This window comes from Microtus oregoni, unplaced genomic scaffold (genome assembly GCF_018167655.1).
Source record: "Microtus oregoni isolate MIOR12 unplaced genomic scaffold, Mior012 000011F_ref0000422, whole genome shotgun sequence".
NCBI lineage: Eukaryota > Metazoa > Chordata > Mammalia > Rodentia > Cricetidae > Microtus > Microtus oregoni.
In genome coordinates, this window is record NW_024543070.1 from 10,210,229 (window position 1) to 10,235,237 (window position 25,009).

The 25,009-nt window shown below is 45.1% G+C and overlaps 1 protein-coding gene across 4 annotated transcripts in view; it reads left to right on the top strand.

The window, feature by feature from the left end:
- Mcc (MCC regulator of WNT signaling pathway) overlaps window positions 1-25,009 on the top strand; it is a 369,600-nt gene that overhangs the window by 285,362 nt on the left and 59,229 nt on the right. For all 4 annotated transcript variants that reach the window (XM_041660361.1, XM_041660358.1, XM_041660359.1 and 1 more), the window contains 2 exons: window positions 9,063-9,205; window positions 24,708-24,871. In XM_041660361.1, coding sequence (XP_041516295.1) covers window positions 9,063-9,205; window positions 24,708-24,871 — 307 coding nt within the window. The remainder of the gene's footprint in view (window positions 1-9,062; window positions 9,206-24,707; window positions 24,872-25,009) is intronic.

Genomic DNA, 25,009 nt, shown 5'->3' on the forward strand with positions numbered 1-25,009 from the left:
AAGGGCGATTGCATCTGTGCAGATGGCACGATTACCCACTCCCTGTATTTGTTATATAAATAAACTAGCTCCGCCTTGAAGGGACTCCCAGCCGGGTTGTCACGTGTGCTATGTGGGCCAGGGAGCCAAGATTCTTCCTGGCCTCTGAACTCCAGAGGCCAAGGTGTGGCCCCAGCCTCCGGCACTCCAGAAATTATAACTGTCCTCTACCCCTGACACGCTGTGGCAACCCCAGCTCAGGAACAAAACACCGTGGATGGCTTTCTAACTGCTGTGACATACCCCAGGTTCTGATTGTATCCTTTTTCTGATATCCAAGGTTAAAGAGGCAAAGTACAAGTAGTGGGGGCTGGAGAGATGGCTCAATGGTTAAGAGCACTGGCTGCTCTTCCAAAGGTCCCTGAGTTCAATTCCCGGCAACCACAGTGGCTCACAATCATCTATAGTGGGATCTAGTGTCCCCCTTCTGGCTTAAAGTCATACATACATGCAGATAGAGTATTCATACATAAAATAAATTTTAAAAATAAATAAAAAATGGTAGTGAAAGGGTTGTATATGTCTTCATCCTCATATGACTTTGAATTCTCTCCCTAGTTATGCACCTAAAAACCCACACCAGAAATGTTTGCTTTTCCTCCTTGCAGTACCGAGCTCTCCTAGCTGACAAGTGTTTAGGGAGCGTGAATCTACTAAAGAATATGATAGCGGGGCCACAGTTAGCCATGTGGCCCTTTTCAGTACCCATGCTCTTAGAAGCAGAGAATAGTCTTGGTGTCTGTGTCTCACAAAGGAACACGTGAACAAAGCAAAAGCAGCTGAGGGAGGCAGCTATTTTCACAAAAAGATGCATCATAACCCAAGCGGGGTGGGCAAGCATGTGGGGCATGAAATGCACTTGAGTTTTCTTCCAGTGCACCTGCTAGCTGCCTTCTCCCCATTGTCTGAGATCTGACCTCACGCTCTTTCAATATTGCCCAGTTTTACGGTATTCAAAGCGAAGCAGGTGAAGGAAGGGAGGAAGCAGTAGGTACACAAGTTTTACTGAGTGATGGTATTGAAACATTTGCATAAGCGCCTATAAGGGAAGAGATACAAAGATTTGCATACAAATCTTACAAGGTAGGAGACATAGGAAAAGTTGAATCCCTTGCAGTAGACAGGGTTTATGCTGTTTGACAGAAAAGACTAGCTGTTCCTTAGAATGCCTTTGAACTACAAAGAAAAAATAGTTATCGTACTGGCTGGAGTGACAGGGGAGACATGAGCGTCCGCAATGCCATATAAGGTAGTAAGGACTGCATTTGAAACCTGGAATCCGCTAGACTACTGCCTAGAGATTGTGAGAAGTTAGAGTTAATAGATCAGAGAGAGCTAATACAGGGGTAGACCTTTTAAGAATAAGGGGTTTTGAACTACTTTATTAGATAAAACACTAATTCTGGGCTGGAGAGGGCACTTGGTGGTTAAAGGCACTTTTGCTCTTGCAGAGCGAATGAGTCTAATCCCTAGAATCTATCTGGTTGTTCGGAGCCCCAGTAACTCTAGTTTGGGGAGTCTGGTACCTGTTTTTGGTCTCCTTGGGCACCAGGCACATACCACATGGTACATGTACATACAGGCGAAACACTCATGCACATAAAATAAATCTTCTAAAAAAGAAAGAAAAAACTAAATCTCACTAAGAGAGGTGCTGCCCAAACCAGAAGAAACATATTTCAAAGAAGAAAAAAAAAAGTTTTAATAATGACAACTCCAGCCTTATAACCAGTAGAGAAGACAGCTAAAGTTGATGTATTTTTCTAGTTCTGTGTAGTAACATTTTGTTTCTCCTCTTGGCTTCCTTCTACTTGTATGCAGTGAATTGGTGAAGCTTGTAGTGTGGTTACTAGGTTTCATAATGTTTAGTCAGGTTTGCCATTGGCTCCAGGAGGTCTTCCCACAGAAGTTGCTATAGCTGATAATGTCGTAGGTCTCCCAGATTAAGGAGCAGCTGAACTCATTCCATTGACCAGAGGGACAAGTACAGAAGGTTGAAGCTTTTGCTGTTGTGGTTGAGAAGTTTAACTGATCAGGAAGACTCATTGGATGGTTACTGAGCAGTCATTGGGTGTAGACGGTTAATGGCTGTCTTCTGGCCCAAGTACTACCTTCTGTTCTTCCTTTATTTCCACAAATCAAAGGCATTCTGAGCCCCCGGGTTACTCCAGACCCCCTCCCTACTGTGTTCTGGATAATTTCAGTCTGGTGACAAAAGGGTCTGGGAGGAAGTAGAGGCCTTAGCCATTCCCACGAGGCTGTGAGAGTGGCAGCAGGCATGCAGTGTAGATGCAAGGGTCTGCCTTGACTGGCCAGACACACAGTTCTGGGCCAGCATGGAGCAGCAGCAACAGGTGCCTGATTTCTTGGGGCCCAGAGCTGGGGTGACAAACTCGACAGCTCCTAGTGGCCTCCACTTACCCACCTCTGTCTTCTCCATTCTTCCACCAGCTTTGCAAGCACAGACCTGCCTGGGTGTGATGCTGCCTGTTTGAACCTTTTAATACGGAGTGTTTTCCTAACCGATCCCTGCCAAATGCACCCGAAATCTCATCTCCCAGAGACGAACCCTGAACGTTTTGTGTATATGTCCTTAAAATTTTTCTATGGACTCTCTTAAACATATTGGATCATGCACCACACCGCACAAATGGCTTTGTAATAACATTTGCCTTTTCACTTCACAATATATTATGTGGGCCTTTTTAAAGATGGTTGACTTGTGGAGATTTTATAATGGGATCGAAAATATGAAAACGAAAACATGACCATAGAGGACTTTGGATCCAAAAAGAAAAGGAATGATGTCTAAGCAAACTGAATGTGAGATCTTTTCTTTCCCATAAGCAACTCTTGTAGTACCAACCTTTTGCTGCTAACTTCTCACAGTTCATCCATGTTCTCAGTTTCCCATTTGCTCTAAGCTTCCTGCTTTCTGCCTACATGCCCCAGCAGTTTTACCCAAGCCCTGTTTTCTATAGACTGAAGTTGCCTTCTCTCATTGTCGTCACTATGTGGAGAGGGGCCTGTGGGAGCTGATTGGGGTCAGATGAACTCATGAGGGTAGGGCTGTCATGGCGGGCTCTTCATGAAAAGAGAGGCCGGAGAGCTGCTATGTGTGACTGGGCCCCTCCTTTGCTTCCATGTGACGATACAACTAGAAGGCCACCATCTGCAAGCCAGGCAGAGGACCCTTCCGGAAATGGATCGTGCTAACAATGCTTTTAGGCTTTCCAGCCTTCAGAACCATGAGAAAACACATTTCTGTTGTTTAAGCCACCCAGTCTGTGGTATTCTGTTTGGGCAGCTTAAGTAGCATAAACTGCTAATGATTTTTCTCTTTGTCCCGAATCTCCTCCCCTCCCCTTCCTTCTCTTCCCCCTTCCCTCCAACCCTTTTCTCTTTTGCAATGCTGGAGATAGAACCCAGAGCCCTGTATATGCTATGCACATGAATTTCCATGCCAGTCCACCAATATTTATTTGCTGATTTGCTCACTTATTTTGACATAGCATCTAGATGGCTGTAGAGCCAAGCTGGTAATCCTAGTTTGCTTTCTGTTGCTGTGATAAACATCAGAAGCAACTCACGGAAGAAAAGTTCAATTTCATCTTACAATTTTGCAATCGAGGGGAACCCAAGGGAGGCACTCAAGGCAGGAGCTTGAGGCCGAAACCACAGAACACTGCTGACTGGCTTGGTCATCCACCTGCCTTCTCCAGGCCCAGGCCCACTGACCTTGACAGTCACAGTTTGCCTCTAGCTTACGATCCTGCTGTTTGGGCCTCTCCTGGATAGGTGGCTCACCATGCTCAGCCACTAATGACTTTCTAAGTGAAAAATCTAAATCTCCTGTCTTGCTTCGGGTCCCTTTCTATAGCATGGGCCCCAAAGTCTCTTCCTTCTGGATGGTCTCCTTTATCATCGAAAACCTTGCATGTTCTGAACCTTGTCCTCCTCTGGGAGTTCTGTCCTGAGCCTTGGATCACATGATGGATCTCTCCAGCTGGCATCTTTCATCTTGAATGGCAGCACCCCAATTCACTCCCCATCTCTGTGATCTTTGCATCTGCTCTGAACGTTTCTACAGGAGGCCCCTCCCTTGGGAGCAAGGCAGTGTGTGATGGACCTGTCCCCTGCGATGCCATCTACCCTCTAGGATTTCAGGGCCGAGTCGGGATCCTGCCGTTCTTCCTGAGATCAGCCTACGTGGCAACCTTGTGCTGCATCTCAAACAGGGACCAAGGCCTCTCCATCTCCTGACAAAGTGTGTTGTTCTGATTAACTAAGGGCCTAGAAAGTTAGATAAAACCCAGAGAGATCCTATTTCTTTCTCCCGTCTTCCTGTGTGGTGTACATACGCCCTGATGAGTACTTGTAAATCCTTCTCTGTGGCTCTTACCTCAAATCTTAAGATAAGAATGGGGTATTTTTTTTTTCTGGGCAGTGGTGGCGCACACCCTCAGAGATATGTGGATCTCTGTGAGTTCAAGGCCAGCCTGGTCTACAGAGCTGATTACAGGAGGACAGCCAGCACTACACAGAGAAACCCTGTCCCAAAAAAACAAAACACCCCCCCCAAAGGAATATTGTATCTATGGAAGAGCATTTCTTTTGGTCAGTTGCTCACCTGAAAGCTCATAGACAAGCTTTGTTTTCCTCCCTGCTATATGGGAAATAGGAGACAAACGTCAAGAAAGCCAGCTCCTACCTGCCGCAATGGATTCTTTAAAGAGAATTCGGAGGGATACGTTTCTTTCTTATATCAGCCATTTCAGGAAGGTCTGCCTGTCACTGTAGAAAGACAGAATGTGAAGCACCCAACGAACTGGAAAACCTGTCGGCTCAAGTGGGATGGGTCTAATGACTACAACTGCACGACAGCCACCAAAGCCCATGAGTGACCACCAGGCCATCTTCCAATTTGTTTCAACCTCAAGGCAATGACGGATGTGCATGAAGATCGTTTGTGATGTCACATTTTACAGCATTCCTGAGTGCACAGAAACTCTAGCTCCTAGTCTAGTGCACATGAGAACTAGACTTTTGTCAGTGCTTCCCTTTTTAAACAAATTTTACACTAAAGCAAGATGATGCTTTAAGAGCAAGGAAAAGCAAGTCCTTAGGCCACAGTGTAAGATGTTTTCACTGGAGCTAAACTGAGGATTTAGGCTGGACGATAAAGCAGTTGCAGAATGTGTAAGTCACATCATGCATTCAAGCTGTGGATATCCTATTTTTAAAATACCAACTGTGGCTCTTCTGGCCTTTAGGAGTCTTTCATAGTGATTTTTCCACCACTGCTGGTCTTCATGTGTGTCTGCACATCCTGGAGCCGACCGCCCTAGGAGACTTTGTTTTAGTTAATGTTACAGCTGGGAGTAAGTGTTAACGATTACAAGTCTAAACAAAGTCCCTCGAAGCACGTCTCAGATGCTTCTGAGTGCACAGAGCTGAGGGCATTTAGACTCCTGGGACATGATCCTTCACAGCCCAAGGACAAACACTTGAGACTTGGTAATTCCATTTTAGGAACCATCTACTCCACAGATGACCGGTTTATCTAAACTTTTATTTTTGTGGCTAAACACAGTCACTTTGAGGAGTTTGTTCATATTATTTTATCCATAGAATTAACAGTAGGTTTGGGAGAGGAGACATCTCTGCCTCAAAGAAATAATCTGTGACAAGATTAGGAGTTACTGTTGAGGGAACCGGAAGGTGACTTGGTAAATAAAAGCACTTACTGCACAAGCCGAAGACTAGGGTTTGAATTCCAGCACCAATTAGAAAGAAACAAACAAACAAACAAAAAACCTGGATGTGATCACTAATGGACCTGATTGCTGGGGCTTGTTGGTGAGTCCAGATTCATTGAGAGACTATGTGTCTAGACAGTAGGGTAAAGGATGCTCCTGGACTCCACATCTACATACCCATAAAGCAGACACCGCTTACACATTACTATACACAGCAAAAACAAGAGGCCAGGGAAGGTACTTGGAGAGGCCCCTGATGGGTCCTCTGTGAGACACCTTCACTGGCAGTGACTCGAGGCTGCCCAGCAGCTTCCCCTGCACAAAGCATGATCTAGTCTTGGGGAAGTTGCCCTGGACCAGCAGTCTTCAGACTCAGTCCGTTCTCTTGATGGACCTGGGGGCAGAGAAACTCCATCATCAGTCTGCACATACTACATGGTATCTGGCCAAAGGATCATGACGGAGTTTTTTCTTTCTTTTCTGATCAAGGTTCAAGCTTCCTTTCAGAACCTATGCTGGTGGGGTTGACGATGTCCTGTAAATCAGTAATTCTTCCTGTCTTTAGGAGAGGCCTGGGGCTGCCTGTATCTTCTGTTGTTCAGGCTGAGTTTAACCTATTTTAGATCTCACAGCGTCACTAAACCTATCCTGATCTCTATCCTATCCCACCTCTAGTCATTACTGTTTATGCATGTCGTTTCACTCTAGAATTCTTCAGATTCTATTGGAGAGACTTCACCAGGATTCAGGCGTTCTTACCTTAGCCCCTTCCTGTCAGGACGTTGCAGCTGTTATGTTTCTACGCAAGATGGTGGTAGTATTCACTCCTACGCCACGCCTCTCCAAACTTCCTTTGTCATATTTTATTTCTACCACCTATGTTTTTTTTTCCTCCTCTAATATCATAAATTCTCTTTTGTGACAGACAGCTCTACTAAAATCCTTGCTCTTCGCCATGCTCCTCGCCTCACAGCTCGGAGTTTGTGCACATGCTCTTTCTGTCTCACAACCTGGAGACAGCCCTCCCGTGTCCGCTCCTATGTCACTCACAGCACTTTCCAGGTTAGAATTGGTTGAGGATATGTTTGTCTCCCGAAAGATGGAATCTGCCCAGTCATTGCTTTCCTGTGTTCTTCTGGGTGCTCCAATGCCTTGAATGGGATCTTTAGTCTGTCGTTCATGACACGAAAACCCTCCAGCCCCTGGCGACATTACGAGTGTGATCTCATTCTCTTCCCCACTCACCCCAGAGGGGGTATTTCCCGCATCATATTTTCCTCCTCACACCCTCTCCCTATTCAGTCCTTTATGAAGTTATTCCTGCTAATCCCTGGAAGTCATTCGGTGTAAAGCAGACTTGGCAGGGACTATGTGTTCAGGCTCTGCCAGGCCAGTTTTCAATGCTGACGAACGGAAGAGCTGATGTATCAGCTCACAACCAATTAACTCCAGACCAAAGGTGACTAATAAGATGGGCGCCCTTAATTGTTTTCTTGCCTAAACCTCATTATTGGTGACTCCTGTAGCTGTCTAACTAATTAGCATTCATAGCTTTTTAACCCGTGTTTATTTTCACTTTCACTCCATTCTAATCCATATTTTATAAAGCTGGGGGCTTTGTAACTCTTGAAAGTCTTTCTAGTTTTCTGAGTGGTTTTCATAAACCCCTTATATAGCAGAGGTCATTTAGGAAACAGATAGATTCCTTACGAGAAAATTGCTTTTTTTGAGAGAGAACCAAGACCTTTAGAGAGATATTTGCATTTTTCTATATATAGATGTATCTCCCCAGTTGCCTCCTCCCCAAGCTACTCACCATTTTTTGTCTACACAAAACCCACAGCTATAGACTTTGTTCCTTCCATTGCCTCACTGATTGCTGGCAGCTTCAAATAAGTGTTAGACTGGGGAATTTCTTCTCTGCTCAGCTTTCTTCATTGATGACGTCTCCCTCAGACTAGAATGACACTAGTGAGCTCTCTGTGCCCACAATGAAATCCCCGACGATGTAGTTTTGGGGATCACTTATAAAAATAGATGCTTCCGAGAGAGTTCTGTTCTTTTCTTTTTGTCTGTGTGTGCCGCCTGTGGCATGTGTTGGTGGTAACTGGAGGAGCCACGGAGGCAGGCACTTTGAGATGCGTATTCTAGGTAGAAGCTTTCCTGCTGGTTAATATCATAACTCAGAGGTGAACTAACCATAAAGGGCTGGGCGAGATAGGGGGAACACATGGGAATGAAGCAGTTGTGTTTCAGTGTTGTCTTCCATCTGTAAATGCAAGTCAGAAATCTAGGAAACATGCTGTGGGGTAGTGCTCTTGTACACTGTAATGATTTGTCACTCGTATTAGTTTAATGAAACACTGATTGGCCAGTAGCCAGGCAGGAAGTATAGGCATGGTGACCAGACTAAGAGAATTCTGGAACGAGGAAAGGTAAAGAGTCAGTTGCCACCCAGACACTGTGGAAGTAAGATGAGAATGCCTTACTGAGAAAAGGTAGCAAGCCACATGGCTAAACATAGACAAGAATTAAGGGTTAATTAAAATTGTAAGAGCTAGTTAAGAATAAGCCTGAGCCAACAGGCCAAACAGTCTATAATTAATATAAGTCTCTGTGTGTTAATTTGGGACTGAATGGCTATGGAATAGGGCAGGACAGAAACTTCCATCTACAGAAACAGGGCACTGGATGGAATTTCTTCTTCAATACATCCCTCTCACCCTTTTCTTTTGGGGAATGTAACTGTGGCACTTCTTAAATATGCTAGTCTGTCCACCCAGAGATCTAGGTGAACTGGACGTAGGAAGTTTCTCAATAGCTCCAACTTATCAAGTTCTTGGAAGGACGTTCCCATTGGGACCTCCAGATGAAGGTGTGGAATTCGCAGTTTGTCATCCCCCTCATTGTTTTGTTCAGTGTAGCCTCAATGTTAGTAAACTTTGTTCTTTCTTACCTCATAATTTGAGTGGGATGAAAAGTCTAACCACTTCAGGAAATCTTTCAAGGGAAATACTTCTCATAGACTGATGAGTAAATCTTGTTGAGAACATAACTGTGGATGCACAAGGAACATTGAAGTTTCACGCACTACATAATTTTAGATATGACCATCTGTGAGGCCTGAAAGGAATCCCAGTACCTGCAGTCTGGATAAGACAACTGTTTTCTTTTGAAATGTCTTTGTTTCTTCTTTACAGTATCTTTCTCCAAGAACTCACTGGACATCCTTTATCATTGGTGCCTGACTCTCCTTTCTTGCAGGGAGGAAGATGAATACTCAGAACTGCGGTCAGAGCTCAGCCAGAGTCAACAAGAGGTCAATGAGGATTCCAGAAGTATGGACCAAGACCAGACTTCTGTGTCCATCCCTGAAAACCAGTCCACTATGGTCACTGCTGATATGGGTGAGTCTTCCCAAGCCACATGTCAGCAGGACTTTGGCTTCTGGGTTGCAAGAAGAACATTAGAAACACAAGGCAGCCTGAGTTAATATTTCATTACTCAAGGAGTTTGGGGAGTGGATGAAAACACATTCATTTTAATCCTGTGTTCACTGCCTTATTGGCCACAGTGAACTAGAGAGCTGAGTTAGCATTCTTTTTGATGGGAATATGATTCAAATGTGTGTCATTTTTGGTTGAAAATTCTAGAAGTGGGAACTGTGTTAAAAGACTGTTGCAGTATTCCTAGTCACAGTTCCTTCAGAGCTGAGAGAGTGGGAGTAGAAAGGATGGAACCGGTGGCGGAGCTTTGCAGAAGAAGGAGCCAAGAGGGTTTCAGCAACTGTGGTGTAAGGAGGAGAGGGATCTATAATGTCTTCAACACATTGATCCAAATGACTAAGAGAATAAGTGTGTTTCTTGGTGAGAAATTTGATTGAGAAATAAATTGAGAAATAGTTAATAATTATATTTGTACTCATAGAGAAATAGCCTAGTAGAGGCTATTTTAAACTGAAGGTCATGACTTATTACTGGGTTTGGGGATTAGATTTCTAAAGTCTTTCAGAAATGAAAGCAAGTAGGAAAGCAGTAGAGTTAGGTATTGTTGTTTCATGAACTTTGTTTACTGTATGCCAAATAGCATGAAAGTCAGAGCTGGAATGTTGTAAGCTGGTGGTTTGCTTTTTGCTTTGGAATGCCTGTTGGATTCTTGAGACAGACTGAGGTTGAGTATTTGCCATTGTCTGAGCCAAAGTGAGCTCTGTGATTGAATGGGTGCAAAGTCAGAAGAGTGAAACATTCCATGTCTTTGTTCATGTGTAGTAAGAGGTGGAGGAAGAGCCAGAAGAAGGATGAAAGTATACTGTGTTTTCATGAAACTGGAAATTGAGTTGGAAAGCAATCAACTGTTTTTAATTGACTATTGCACATATGTTTAATTATACATTCATATAAGTGTTATAACATCATGAATCATGGTACCATGAGAATATCAGAGAAATTTGATTCAGTCTAAGGTTCTAGGAAGTTCTGGATCTTGGAAGTAGCATGTGTACTAAGATCCAGAGAATCCGTGTCAATTAAGCAGCTCAAGGAAGAGGTGAGGCAGTTTGGTGAGGATGGGGAATATATACTGGAAGGGAAGCATCATCGTGATGTGAAGATGAGGGCTGGAGAAGTAGGGAGGGGCCAGGTCATTCAGAATCTTGTGGAACATGTTGGAATCTTTACTCCAAAGCATAAGAAGCTGCTAAAAGATTTAACAGTGTGGGGAGGCATGAGATTATCAGTTACACTGTAAATCACACCATAATGTGGAAAGCAAATCCATAGATCTAGTGTGTTGGGGAAACTAGTTAAGAAACCATTAAAAAAGTCTAGGCAAGCCAGATTGTTGCTAGAAATTGGATAATGACAGTTGAGATACAGAAAAGAAGATGGGTACAGAAAAATTGGGAAAGATTTGCTTAAGAACTGTGTTTTAGTTAGGGTTTCTATTGCTATGAGGATACCATGACCACGGCAATTCTTTTTTACAAATTTTTATTAATGTGTATTAGTGTTTTGCCTGCACATATATCTATATGAGGGTGTTGGGTATTCTAGAACTAGCGTTACAGACAATTGAGAGCTGCCATGTGGGTGCTGGGAATTGAACCCTGTCCTCTGAAGAACACTCAGTGCTCTTAACTACTGAGCCGCCTCTCCAACCCCATAAAGATTTGTTTGTTTGTTTATTATGTATACAGTGTTCTGTTTGCATGCATGCCTGCAGGCCAGGAAAGGGTGCCAGATCTCATTATAGATGGTTGTGAGCCTCTGTGTGGTTACAGGAATTAAACTCAGGACCTCTGGGAGAACAGCCAGTGCTCTAAACTACTGAGCCACCTCTCCAGTCATGGCAATTCTTATAAAGGAAAACATTTAATTGGGGTTGCTTACAGTTCAGAGGTCCAATCCATTTCCATCATGGTGGTGTGCAGGCAGCCATGGTACCAGGAGAAGTAACCAAGTAGCCTACATCTTGACTTGCAGGCAACAGAAAGTGGACTGACTGACTGGGCAAGGCTTGAGCATATATGTGACCTCAAAGCCTTCCTCCACAGTGACACACTTTCTCCAACAAGACCATACCTATTCCAATAACACCACACCTCCTAATAGTGCCGTTCCCTTTGGGGGCCATTTTCTTTCGATCTACCACCAACTGGAAGCAGGATAAACACAGATATGAAAGTGGATGTATCCTAAGATTCTGGTGTGCACAGTGCATGCATGTTGAGGCCATTCATCAATGTTGGAACATGGTGGGAAGGACCAGGTGATTTACTCTCAGATTTTTTTTTAAATTATTTTGTAGAGAGAAGAGAGGCAGGTGGAGTGCATCTGCCTTTTGTGAGACATAAGTTGGGGTGTCTTGAGATACCTGGGCTACAGATATTTAAGAACACAGTAGATATTGAGATTAAGAAGTCAAACAGAGTGTCTGGGATACAGAAAACTCTTGGGGAGACATCAAGTTGTGACCGACACAGCAGAAGTTGATGTTCAGATAAGTGAAGTCAGCTGGAGACTGAGCCTCTGGGGCCACAGCTGCTAGCGGCACGCAGCAGGAGTCTGAAGCAGGGGTGCTCCTCTCCATTAGTTTCGGGGTAAATGATCATTCTTAGAATCCCCCAGAGTGTGAGTGCCATGCTGACTTTGTTGATGCAGTATTTTATTCCCTCTGATAAAACATTGAAATTGTAGATCATGTTGCTATCTGCCTGACTCGCCCATTAAACTCTGTTAGGCAGTGGTGTGGTGTTTCATCTCCTAGTCTAGGGCCTGGTTTGTGGCATATATTCAAAGACCCTATTGGAAAGAATGAATGATGCTATTGGCCTGTTTGTCTGAAGATGCTGGAAGAAATCGAGGGCAGATGCATCATGGTGTTAAGATCTGATGGGGAATTAGTGTTAAGCAGTCTGAAACGCTGAGAAGGCCGTATAATGGATTTAGCTGCATCCGTCACTGAGAGGTGTGCTTAAATGAGACCAGGTTACACTACACAACAGTGTGCACACCAGTGAAGATACAGCTTCAGGCTTAGCAGTTGGAAGATAAAATCTGAGGTCTGTGTTCAGCTCTTTGCTTTGTGCCTAGGCTCTCTCCCTCCCATGCATCTGAACCCAGGGTTCAGACTTGATGTTGTCACACACAGAGCCATCTGCCACCAGTCAACCCGTCAGGCAAAAGCCTCACAGGGCTAAGTTCAGATGAGCACTGTAATTGTCTCCACTCGCAGCCTCTTACTGTGCATTCCGGCTACAGCCACAGGCAGTCAAGCCAATTCAAACAGCCAGCGGTGTCTCCATCACTGCAGAGGACCAGCCCTGCACTCACCCTGCATTTGCTTCTCTCAGATTGTATTTGATGGATTTAGTAGGTGACCCATCGTCTGACAAAGTCACATAATTAAGTTTGGGAAATGCAGGCACAAACCTACTTCAGCGCGCCTCTCTCCTGGGGCACGTCCCGGAGCGCCTGACATGACATGGCATCTGTCGCACTGATTCCCCAAGGCGGGAGCTCACAGCTGTCCGTCCGCATGGGGAGGCATCTCCATTTTCCCTCATCATTCATCTCGAATTCTTCCTCCCATCCTGTGCCTCACTTGGAAATGTGTGTGAATTTTACTGGCAGAGCCTTTCCTGGCAGTCCTGTGCTCTGCAGGAGTATGGCCTCTGCCAAGGACAGCGTGCATTCCCTGCTTGCGCAGAGGAATCTTTGGTCATCTTACAAACTCACTGTGTGCTCTGTTAGGTACCGGGGCAGAAAGGCAGAAGCTGCCATCAGATGGCTGCACTCCCACGTTCAAACCTCTTAAACCTGGGCCAACCTCCAGACTCCTCACCACAGGGTCCCACGAAGCCCGGAGCTCCTGCCACCACACTCTGTGTCTGCTCCTCTCTGTTTGCCCCCCAGGCCTCATCACACTCCTGGTCTCCTACAGTCCCTTCAAGCTGACCAGATTCTGCCCTCCGGGGTGTGTGTGAACGGTTTCTTCTGGAGTGCCCCTTGCTACAGCACACATGTAGCGTTCTCCTTCGCTCCGGTCCCCTTCTCATGTCTGCAGAATCACTCCTCATGCCATCTCTCCCTTCCTAGCAGCTGGCACTGTCTGAGGAAAGGCCGTGTTTGCTTTTATGTCCTTGCATCTTGCCAGTCGCTGTCTCACATGAGAAAGCAGGCTGTATGGAGCAGGCATTTTGACGACCTTGTATGCCAATCTCATGATGCCCAAGGACTCATCAAATATCCAAGTAGCAATGAATGCAATCCCTTGTCACAAGTCTTTGGAGGATGTGGATAGTTCGATAGAAAAGACCCACAGTCAGGGCAGGATCTGCAAGATGGGAGCCTGGGAGGAAACTTCACAGAAGCCTCGGCTGAGTGGATACTTGAGGATTAGATGGGAGTGGTGAGGTTGAGGAGGAGTCCGATATGAGAGGACTCTCTGTTGAGCCCTTGAAGAAGGCAGGCACTTCTGGGACAGACAACTTGGCAGAGCTCATTAATCTGCAGCGTAGAATATAGTCAGCGTGTTTGTTGATTGGACCTGGCTGCCTGCCTCTTATTCCTTTGCCATTTTCCAATTAAATTGCTTCAATAGGGTAAAAAGCTTCCATATATAAACACCATTATAGGAAATCATTAAAAAGCATCCATTTCATTATGGTTGCTATATTTGTGAGCCTGCATTAGGAACTCAGAGGCTTCTTCAAGCTGGATTTTAGATGCACTTTGCTGCATTGGTTTTTTTTTTTTCTTTCTGGTTTACCAAAACAATAGCAGTAAGTCATCTGCTTGCTTCATCAAAAACCCATTTTCTTTTCTTTGCAATCGACACCTGTCAGAGCCTTGCCGCCCCTCCTGGACAGTGACTGTTGAGCACTGTTCTAGGACCGGACGACTAAACAAGCAGCTTAGGCCTGGGCTCACCCCAGTCATCAAACGAAGGAGAAAGTTCCCAGCACGTGCACTTGAAAATGAGTTCTATTACTTCTTTCCAAATCTTGTCACACAGCTGTTTTGAAACTAACAGTGACTAAACAGAACCAAGGTGGGAATCGTCATTTACATTTTTTCTTTTCTGTATCTAGTGACACGTTGGAATTTGCAGATGAATTTAGCAGCTTACACGCTTTGATATAGGCTCTGGGTCAGGTATTTACATCCACTCCTTGTGATTGGTACTCGATTTGGAAGGAGACCCAAGTATAGATGAGTTCGAGGAAGGTAAGCCACTTTTCCAATTAAGAGGAGGTTTTGTTGGTGCCATGTCTCTATAGACGGCCCTGCTCCTGCGTACCTTGGACTGTTCGATGCCCACAGTTGCTGTTACAGCCTCTGTCCTTTGAGGTCTCAGCGCTGATGGGGGAATTACGGGAGCAGCTGCTTAATCACAGCACCTGGACTGTGTTATGTTTGTAATTGAATGAGATTTTGCTGATCTCAGGATGGAAAGCAGCACTCACAAGCCAGATCACGCCGCTGTGGCCACAGGACGGAGCCTGTGTACGCAGGGATGTGCGCGCGCATGCGCACGCTCATAGCATTACAAGTGTCTGAGTGGTATTCTCTGCAGAAGCCTCTTCTACTCGCTTCAGTAGTAGAACTACTGAGCCTTGCTGGTGCCATTGCTTGAAAAGAACGTCTCCCGTCTCCGACCGGACTGACCTTGTGTGAAGGCGCTTCTGGGTTAGGATCTGGAGGGCTCTTTTGAGTTCTAGTGAGAGACGGGCACATCGCTGGAACACATCGCAGCTCACGTTGGAATCCTTGCTTGTTGCTGTGATCAATCAGTGGTAGTTTCCCTTAGGAGGAGTCATTTTGGGAGGCCAGCCAAGGAGGAATTTGCACATAAAACCTGACTTTTTGGCACGGCTGTGACCGTGAAATATGTTGAATGTGAAAGTCAGATTTTCCTGGCTGGCTGCTGATGAGGTCTAATGGCTTCAGAAAGAAAAAAAAAATGTTTAAACGTGTCAAGTGCAGGGGGCCAGCGCAAGGTCTTTTCCTAAGGCAGCCTTTACATCTATAAGGCAGCTCTGGAGAACCTTGCTTCCTGGGGTAGCTGGTCTCCTGCCTTTCCCGTCACAGTAGAGTCAGACAGTCTGTAATGTGCTTGGAAGCTTTGGGAAGTCAGCTCCCATAAAGGCAGTGCTAGGCTGGTCTGCAATTGCAGTCTGATTAGTTGACATGACAAGGTTGAATCTTGTCTACCACATCTTCTTCTTTTCAATTATTATTTTGGGCAACTTAATTTCTCCCAGGAGGCTGGTGGTGAGTATCACCCTGAGGTCTGAGTTCTAAGTGTGGCTTTGAACACCGATTCAGTGGAAGCCTTACCAAGGTGACCTTTTCCCTGGAGGCTAGAACCTGGTCAGTTAAAAACTGTGTTTAAGAGTTATCTCAGTGGTTAGGAACACTTTTTGTTCTTCTAGAGGACCCGTGCTCGATTTTCACCCACATGGTGGCTTACGACCATCTGTAAATCCATTTCTAAGGGGTCCAACACCCTCCTCTGACCTCTGCAGATACCAGGCATCACTGTGGTACAGACGTACATGCAAAGCAAGACACCCATACACATACAATAAGAATAAACTAAAATAAAACTCTGTATAAATGTTAGCAGGGCTGAGTAACTGAAGTGGCCACCAGAAATCTTTCTAGACTTTTCCTTGAAGTAAATACAATTGAAAGTGGGAAAGACTGTGACTCTGTTTTAGTGTGCTGTGTTTCTCTCACATGCTACTGGTCAGTAAATTTTCAGCCTCCAGAAGAGACCTGGCTGTGGAATGGAAAGGTACTGATCTTCAAGGTTAACTCGGGACCGGCTCCCAGTGCTGTTGGGGTTATGAATTCCTCTTTTATTATAATAAGCATTCCTTGTTTTCTAAACACACCACATCTCCTAAGGTCGATTTATGTTTCCCTTCGTTGGAACTCATGACATATTTTGCCTTAAAACCAGACCAGGCTCTGAAAGCCTGTTTAGTCTATACTGGAAACAAAATCCAGGCCCTCACTAGTATTCCCACTCCTTGAGCCATGGTGGGAAGATGATTGCTCTAAGAAAGTATTTTATATTGCTGATGCTTGATTGCTAGAGCATGTGTGTGTATAACACACACACACACACACACACACACACACCACAACACACACACATACTGAGCAGAGCGCTGGAGCTGCCATGGGTGACCAGTGTTGAGAAAGCACCCTTTGGACTGTCTTGGCATGGGAGTAGATGGTTGGGATTATAGAACTGCGTGGGGACCTATGACCGTGGCAGAGGGCCTCGCAGGCATAGTGAGGGGGTGTAGTTCATGTTTGATGTAGCTGATGTTTGATGATCTTTATGCCTTCATATTTACAACCACACTTGCTGTTTCACAGAAACAAACTGTCAGAAATCTAAAGACAGCAGCAAATATGAAAAAGAATTTCAGGCTGATAAAATATTGCTGAATCGGAGTGAAGATATAGCCTCCTTCTCACACAGAATTGAGATGTTGAGGGGATGGGAGTGGCTTGCTGTCCTGAGGACCCCCAGCCTGAATGTGCCTGCATCATGCCCCTTTGTCTGTGTCAGAGACACTTACTGGGGCCTTGCCCTACATCGAAGGGGGATCTTTGTGGTGGTATCTGTATGAAATCAAGACCTTTGAGTAGCTACACTATTTCAGCTTTCTTGTTTAGGATGCTGCCATAACCCAACCCCTTCCCAACATTTTATTTTGAGAGACTTCAGATCTCATAAAAATGGTCTAGCAAACGCCTGAAGTAATAAGGGCGGCGGCGGGGCTGCGTCCCCAACACCCCGGCCGCCTGCCCAGCTAGCTTATGCCGCGAAATAATTACACGGACACTGTATTCCTCCAAACACTGCCTGGCCCATTCTCTTCTAGGCTAATTCTCACATATTAATTTAGCCCATTTCTAATCATCTGTGTATGGCACCCCAAGGTGCGCTTACCGGGGTGATTCTAGCCTAGTCCATCCTGGGTCGGAGCTTCATCCCAGGAGCGGGGCATGGCGTCTCTCTCAGGCATCTGCTCCCGAGAGAGCTGTGGAGTCTCTGACCTCACTTCCTCTTCCTCCCAGCATTTTGTTCTGTTTACTCCTCCCACCTATCCTCTAACCAATAAAATGGGCCAGGGCAGTGCCTTTATTAGCCAATGACCTTCCTCCATCAAACGCCCATGAACTCTTGGTCTAGATTAACTATAGAGGGTTGTTAGTACTCGTGTAGATCTCCCCAGCTGTCACACGAAGGCCTTTCGTTGTTTAATCCAGGTCCAGTCAAGGCTCACAGGCTGTGTTTGCTGATCGTGTCTCTCACCACTCCCTCCTGGACTCTGGAACAAGTTGCTGATATTTTGGAAACTAGTGCGATGCTATCTTATTCTGGGTGGGGCGATTGCTTTCTAATTAGATTAGAAGTTAGGGTTTTGTTATCGTTGTGCTGTTATTGCAAGAACATATGTGGGTGATGGTTGTGTCTCCATCATCTTTATGAAGTCCCAAGAAGTCCCTAGTGTCAGCTCCTTTTGTTGGTGGTGTCTTGATGTTTTAAGACTCTGTTGATGTGCTTCTTGTAAGTCCTCTTAGCTTCAGTTGGCACAGGCATTGCGGGCTAAAGTAGATAATGCAGATGCTTCCTTTTTCCCCCTCAGCACTTCTCCTGGCCATTCAGACTTGAAAGTCTATTGAATAATTTTTATGTTGTATGTTTTTTCTGTGGACCAATATCAAGAAAACAAGGCTTTAGCTTTAGATCTGTGGAAGGGTCGGACTGTTACATCCCCAGGATGGAGCGTCACAGCTCTTCACACAAATTTGTATTCATGCTCAGAAAATGTTTGGTGTGTGTATATATATATGTGTGTGTGTGTGTGTGTGTGTGTGTGTGTGTGTGTATATATTCACATATATGTTCTGTTATGTTTTCTGTAGTGCTAAGGATTGAACCCGTGTCCTTTCACATTTTTAAGCTGTATTCCCAGTCCCATTTCATGCACTTAAATTGCTCTACACCAGGCATGATGTGTGGCCAGTCAGTACAGAGATGTGGGCAACATGCTGACTCCTAGGAGGGGTCCCCACATTCTAGCCCAGCATACCTGCACCTGTTTCTGTTAAGTTTACTGTAGCTAATAATCTCTCACCTCGCTGGATGTTTTCACCTCAGAGAGCCTAATTGAGGGCCCTTTCCCATTTGTAACAGGTCACTTGTTCTTAAATTTGATGATACCTGATTAATAAGTAGGCAAAAAAAAAGGCTATGTTTTGACTCATGACCTTAAACAAGTCTTTCCTTTATTTCACACTTGGAACCCATCTGCTGTTTATCAACTGCCTCCTCTGTACCCAGCATTGTGAGCATCTAGGAACACATTGAGTAAGGGCTGTCTCTGTTCCAGGGGCACAAGGGATTGTGGGAAATTGGCTGCCTCCATTAGGTGCCTCTTAGAAAATGGGATTTCAGAGCAAAACTTAAAGACCAAAAGTAAAGAGAAACAAGGTACTCTAAACTAAATAACTACCTGGACCCTTCCTGTGAGACAAAATATAGAACCACAGTAATATATACATTTCTAGTCAGGAATCGTGTTTTGAAAACAGATCCTTGATAAAAAAAGAAAGGCTACTCAGAATCTGGAAGACCCCGGATGTGTTTTAACACTGAACCCATTTATGTGGGTTAGGATTTTCCCGGTGGTTTAAAAATCAGCAGCATTTTTTAACCTTGTTGAAAAGGAGCCGGTTCTGGTCTGTAGTTTTTGCTGTCAATTCTGGATATAAACTTACTTGGTTCTGAGAGAGAACTAAGCAAGCCATAGTCGCACACCAAGAAGTGTCTAATCGGGCGAGAAGGCTGGTGGAGGTGAATAGCGTCTTACATCTTTGTCAGATCTCTAAGTTATATGGCCCTTCACTTAAACAGTGACAACGCAATCTAAGACTCTAAATCAGTGATAATCAATTAACTTTTCTAATACTAGACTCTAACACAGTTCCTCATGTGGTAGTGATTCCCCAAGCATAAAACTGTTTTTGCTGCTACCTCATTACTGTAATGTTGCTCCTGTTATGAATCATAATGTAAATATCTGTTATCTAATGGTCTTAGGCAACCCCTCTAAGAGGGCCATTTAGACCCCAAGGGGTAGGGACCCTCAGGTTGAGAACTCCCATCCTAGATCTCAGGAAACTAGAACCTGACTGTTGACTCTCCAGTTCCTACCAGACTCTGACTAGGGAAAGTTACGTTTAGAGATGATAGCAAAATATAGGAGGAGCTTCAGACCCGAACAGAGGGGGACAGCCATACTTGTTCATCCCAGCCTTGGTGCATCATGGAGGCACCAAGTCTGAGGGGTCAGCCGCGTACTGCTCTAAAGGCTGCCATGCCGGGTCTTGCAATTACAGACCCAGTATTCCAAGAATAAATTGTATAAATCCAAGTATAAATTGTAATGAACTTTGGATGATAACCATGAATCAAAACCCACTTTTAAATTTAAAACAAGGGAAGTTCCAGACACACTGAAGCTTGCCAGGTCTCTAGACACATCATTGGCCACTATAGGCAGGTTTGCATCTTCTAGTCCAAAGAAAGGTCTGTTCTGTTTATCCCTCCATGTCCTGTCTCACTGTTAAAGAAAATTAAATATCAGAGGCCAAATGCTTAGGCATAAAAAGAAACTTTGAGACCTGCATACCCGTGACACAGGTGGAGAGACAGTCACATCACGTCACGATACAGATGAAGTCCATGTACCCAAGTTCTTGCAGATCTATAGCCAAGCACACAGTCTCTCTTATGAAGCTGGAATACTTCCTCCCTACTGACAGGAGATAATTCACTCTTCTTCTGGCGGCCAGAAAGCTCGGGGCTCAACAGACAAAATCAGCCCCTGCAGCTGTGCTGTTGTGGGTTCGCTTCCAAAGGTTCCCCTCGTCCTGCTGGCTGCTCTTGGCTGTTATTTGTAGCGGCTTGTCAAAAGCTACTTCTAGTTTTTTTCCTTCATTATTATTTGCAGTTACTTGTCAGAAACTACCTCTAGTTTTTACTTGAAGGAATGATATAAACAAGCCATGTTAAAGATATTGTCTTTGATACAGAGGGTGTCCTGTCTCGCAGAGGTAAAGCAGGCCATCACTCCACCTTCTCTATAGGAAGCTTAGCATGGCTGAAGTCCCCGCCATGCCGCCCTTTGCCGGAGGTGCTGCATGTGTGGCTTGTAGTATTAACAAGTCAGTTGCTGAGCTTTCCTGGATCTTTTTTTCTTCTGTTCCTTCACCTCAACCCAGACAGTTTTAATGAACAGCCCCTCAGCTCCCTTCTGAACCAAGCATAAACTTGAAAGTGATGTTTTCTATTTCCTGCACACTTGTTAGCTTTTATGTTCCAAGTTTATATACTGAAATATATTTATTATTTTGTCATTTATATATTTATATGTATGTGTGTGTGTATAATGTAAACACACACATGCATCATGGTAAACATTTTTAAGTGAACAGTTCAGACGTTTTAAGTGCACCCACAGTTTTATGACCATCACCATTATCTTCTTTTCTTTCCTAAACCCTGCACACATGGAACAGTAACTGCCTAATTTATCCTTCCCAGGCTCTCTCTGTCTCTACACATTTGCTTCTTCTAATCATCTCACAAAAGCAGAATTGTTGTCCCTGGCTTATTTCATGTGACATGATGTTTTTAAGGTTCATTCACATTCTCGTCCTGGAATTAGCATGCCAACCCTTTACTTTCTCAGAGTAATTTCACAGCTAATATTCCCCATGCATCTGCCCTCTATTGGTTTTTCTGGCTCTTAACTAAGAAACCAGTGTGCAGGCTTGTGGTTGGATGCCCAAAGAGCCCTATTCTGGTTGCAGTAGTAGTTGGTGACGTGGCCCTGACCATAGGAAGTTTCTGTCATGGTTCCTACGTGGGTGACTGAGCTAAAGTCGTCAAGTCTCGATGACTCCTGTGAGCTGATGAGACTGGAGCTTTGCCCTAGTGACCTGAGCATTGGACGCCTTGCTTAGCTGTGAAGTGTGCTGACTTTGTTCTGTGAATACCACCTCGCGGAGGGACCTTCTCTGTCTGCAACCCCTTCATGTTACCGTTGATGTCTTTGCATGAAGATGGAAGGTCCAGTTTCTGCCTGGAGTGAGAGTGTGCCAAAAGATGAAGTTTGTGGTTATTATAGGTGACTATTTGGAAGGATATGCTACCAGCTCCCATTGGTCCTGTCTGGAGCAGCACCGATAAATGAGTGAAAGCACAGGGGTCGATGTTTGGTGATGGGGCCTCACCCCCAGCACCCCGCATCTGTTCCTGCTAGCCAGACCACCTTGCCTTCCCTGCGTCTCCAGATGGGGCACAGTGGCAGAGTTCAGTGGCATGTCTGTAGATAACTGGTGGGGTGCGTATAAATAACAGACTGGGGTGGGGTTGGGGGGCTCCTCATCTAGCAGGTACACAACTTTGTAGTTCTCCTTTCAGAACAGAGGGACACAGACTATTTTAAATATATTCATTTAAATGTGAGGTCTCATGTCCTCTAGACTGCCTCAAACACACAACATAGCTGAAGATGGCCTCACCCTCTCCAGGGCTGGGTTTACCAGTAGACACCAGTATATCAGGTTCTATATGTTCACTTAAATGTCCCTCTCCCATTATTCTTCTGACTGTCCTGTGTGACACTGTGCTCTCTTGGGGACATTTCCAGGCTACAGGCAGGTCCCTGAGAGAAGGACTTTGGTGTGGCCATTGTGCTTTTGTGAGCCTATCGGAATCAAGGACAGTCTCTTGTTCATCTAGGAACTGTGCTTCCAGACTGTGGTCAGGGCTCAACCACTGTCCAACAATGAGAAATGCTGCCCAAACCCGGCTCCTGCTCTTCCTTCTGTTCCTCGGGGCCTGGACGCCACCTTGTAGCTCTACTCTGGAGAACCGTTTAGAAGACAGACACATCGAGCCTGACTCACACACCGTCGGTGGACGGTGTGATCACAGTGTGGAGTGGCTGAATATAAGCTCCTTTTTCTCTTCGTCACGCACACACAGATCTGGGAATGCGTGTTCACCCAGCTCTGGATACCAGGGAACCTGCACCTGAGCGGGAACGGTCTTTCAGAGACTGCTCTGTGTGTTGGCAGCTGCTCCATGCTTGGACCCCTTTGCCTCAATTTGGGGCTAAGCCCCTGTTTGTCCTGTCCAGGTGAACTGGTGTGATGCATATCTCCTCTCCCCACAGTTAGCATCTCCCGTGCGTAATGAAGAAGAGCTTAAGGCCTACGTAAAGTATGCTGGTGCTGACTGTCTTGTTTCTCTGTGGTGCTGACTCAACTGTGTAGCGCTGATTTTTTTACTCTTTTAAATTGCTTTTGATTGCCTACCCTGTTCTATTCTGAGATGCCGTGATGAGGAAGACCAAAGTCCCTTCTTTCATAGAAGCATGTGTTTTTAGAAGGGAAAGATAATGAACATACATGTTAGATCAGATAGTAATGTTTCCTGCAAACACAGCAGGACAATGGCAAGGGGACCAGGCAGAGTTGGGAGATGGAATCCCCGTGCTCCAGATAGGAGGACCTTGGTGGGGAAACTGCATGGTAAGTGGAAAGGAGCGTAGGTAGAGGAACATCTGGGAGAGATCAGAGCTGGACATCTCCTCGGGATAGAGAGAAGCCAGGCAGTAGGAAAGAGCAACAGGACAGAGGAGCAGAGGGCCAATCTCGGGATTCTACCAGCCTGCACATTAGAACCATCTGAGGAACTGAAAACATTTCCGGCATCTAGGCCCCACCCCAGAAATTGTGGTTTAATTGGTCTGGGGTGGGGCCCTGGCATTGGCATTTTATAAATGCTCCCCAAGGAATTCCATGGTGCAGCCTGGGCTGAGGACATGAGTCTCCAATATGCAGAGCTTTTAATGACCATGGTAAGGAGTCTGATCATAGGTTAATGGTAAGGGGTAGGGGGAGCCATTGAACAGTTTGGCCTAGGAAGGTACCATCGCCTGCCTTTAAAAAGAGTAGCTACAGTGTAGCAGGTGGGTGGAGTTATTAAAACAACCAGCTTGAGAAGGAATGGCGCTTTGGGGGAACAGTGATATCAGCTGAGAGTAAGAACAGTTGCTCAGTTCAAGGATAAGTTTTGGAGGTTATAGTGACAAGGTGGATTGGAATTAGATGCGACACAAAAGGGCATCAAGGTTGCCTCAGAGTTGACCTGAGTAACTGGCTCGTTGGCGGGCTCCATTCACAGAGGTGGGAGAGATAGGAAGAAGCTACTTTGAGAGGATGGGACCTTTGTTAGAGTAAAAGCCTTCTGCTGGATTGTTCTCTAGGTTCTGGAAACTAATAGATGTGGGCAGTCAAATGAGGTTGGTTAAAAGGTCCTGAGAAATCTACTTTCTATAATGTTGAACATTTTCTCCAAGTGCTCCAAAGCTTAGCAATAAAAGCAGTTGTCTTGTTAGTGCATTGAGCCTGTAACCAGAAGGGAGATTGGGAAGATACCAGCTTCTTGCATTCAGGACACAGGCTGGATTTAGGAGAAGGATTCACTTGGGAAGACTGTAGTATCCTTCTTGCAGAACTTGCTACAATAATTGGAGGTTATGGTAATATACAGGATTTGGAACAACAGGTAGAAGAATGGTTTTTGATTTTTAGAGGGATTTTTGTTCACAAAAAACTATTTTATAATATGTATCTAACTCATATTATAATTTTCTTTCCCTGACCAGACTCTAGAATCCAGAAGTTTAATAGTAACCCAGATTGTTAAAATAAAATTATTAGAATTGTTTACATTTATATAGATAACTTGTTAGAAGTTGGTTATTCCCCAGTGGAGGAAATGGATTAAATTGTATAGGTGGAGCATTGTCAGGTGATGTATGGGGGGCAGGAGCAGGGGGACTTGAAGCTTTTTGAAGACAGGAATAGTTCTTACAGTTTTTGTTTTTTTAATATCTATTAGTGATGCTTGTTCTGAGTTTTTGTTGTTGTTCGGTGAAGTTATGAGACCTTTATTGAACTTCTGGAATCGGTGTTGGTCTGAATGGCTGAGCAAGGGAGTTTGAAGTCCCTTCTGGGGCACTTTGCTCTTACTAGCAAAACTCAATGTGGTTGCCTTTGATTGAAAGGCAAGAGAATTCTGAGTGGCGCAGGTATTTAGAAAATGGCCAAAGTCTAAAGGTTTGTATTGGCCGCAAGCCTCGGGCAGCAGCCAGTGGAATGGGGCTGGAGGATGCTGACTTTGGGAATGCCGTACTTCATTGTTCTTCCGTTGCTCCCAAATGGTCCCCTTCTAGTAGAAGAAACTGAGAACATTCATTGCCAGTCTGCCTGTTTAATGGATTTTCTCCTCATCCCCTCTCAGATAACTGCAGTGACCTGAACTCGGAGCTGCAGAGGGTCCTGACGGGGCTGGAGAGTGTTGTCTGCGGCAGGAAGAAGAGCAGCTGTAATCTCTCTGTAGCCGAGGTGGACAGGCACATTGAGCAGCTCACCACAGCCAGCGAGCACTGTGACTTGGCCATTAAGGTGGGCCTCCCTCCCCCTCCGCTTGGTTTTCTGAGGTTAGGGAGGAGAGAGTGCAGACAACTTTCCTGGCGTTAGGCTTTCTTGAACACCTATCAGTCCCTGAAAGTCATACAATCATATTGAGCCATCAGCTAGAAG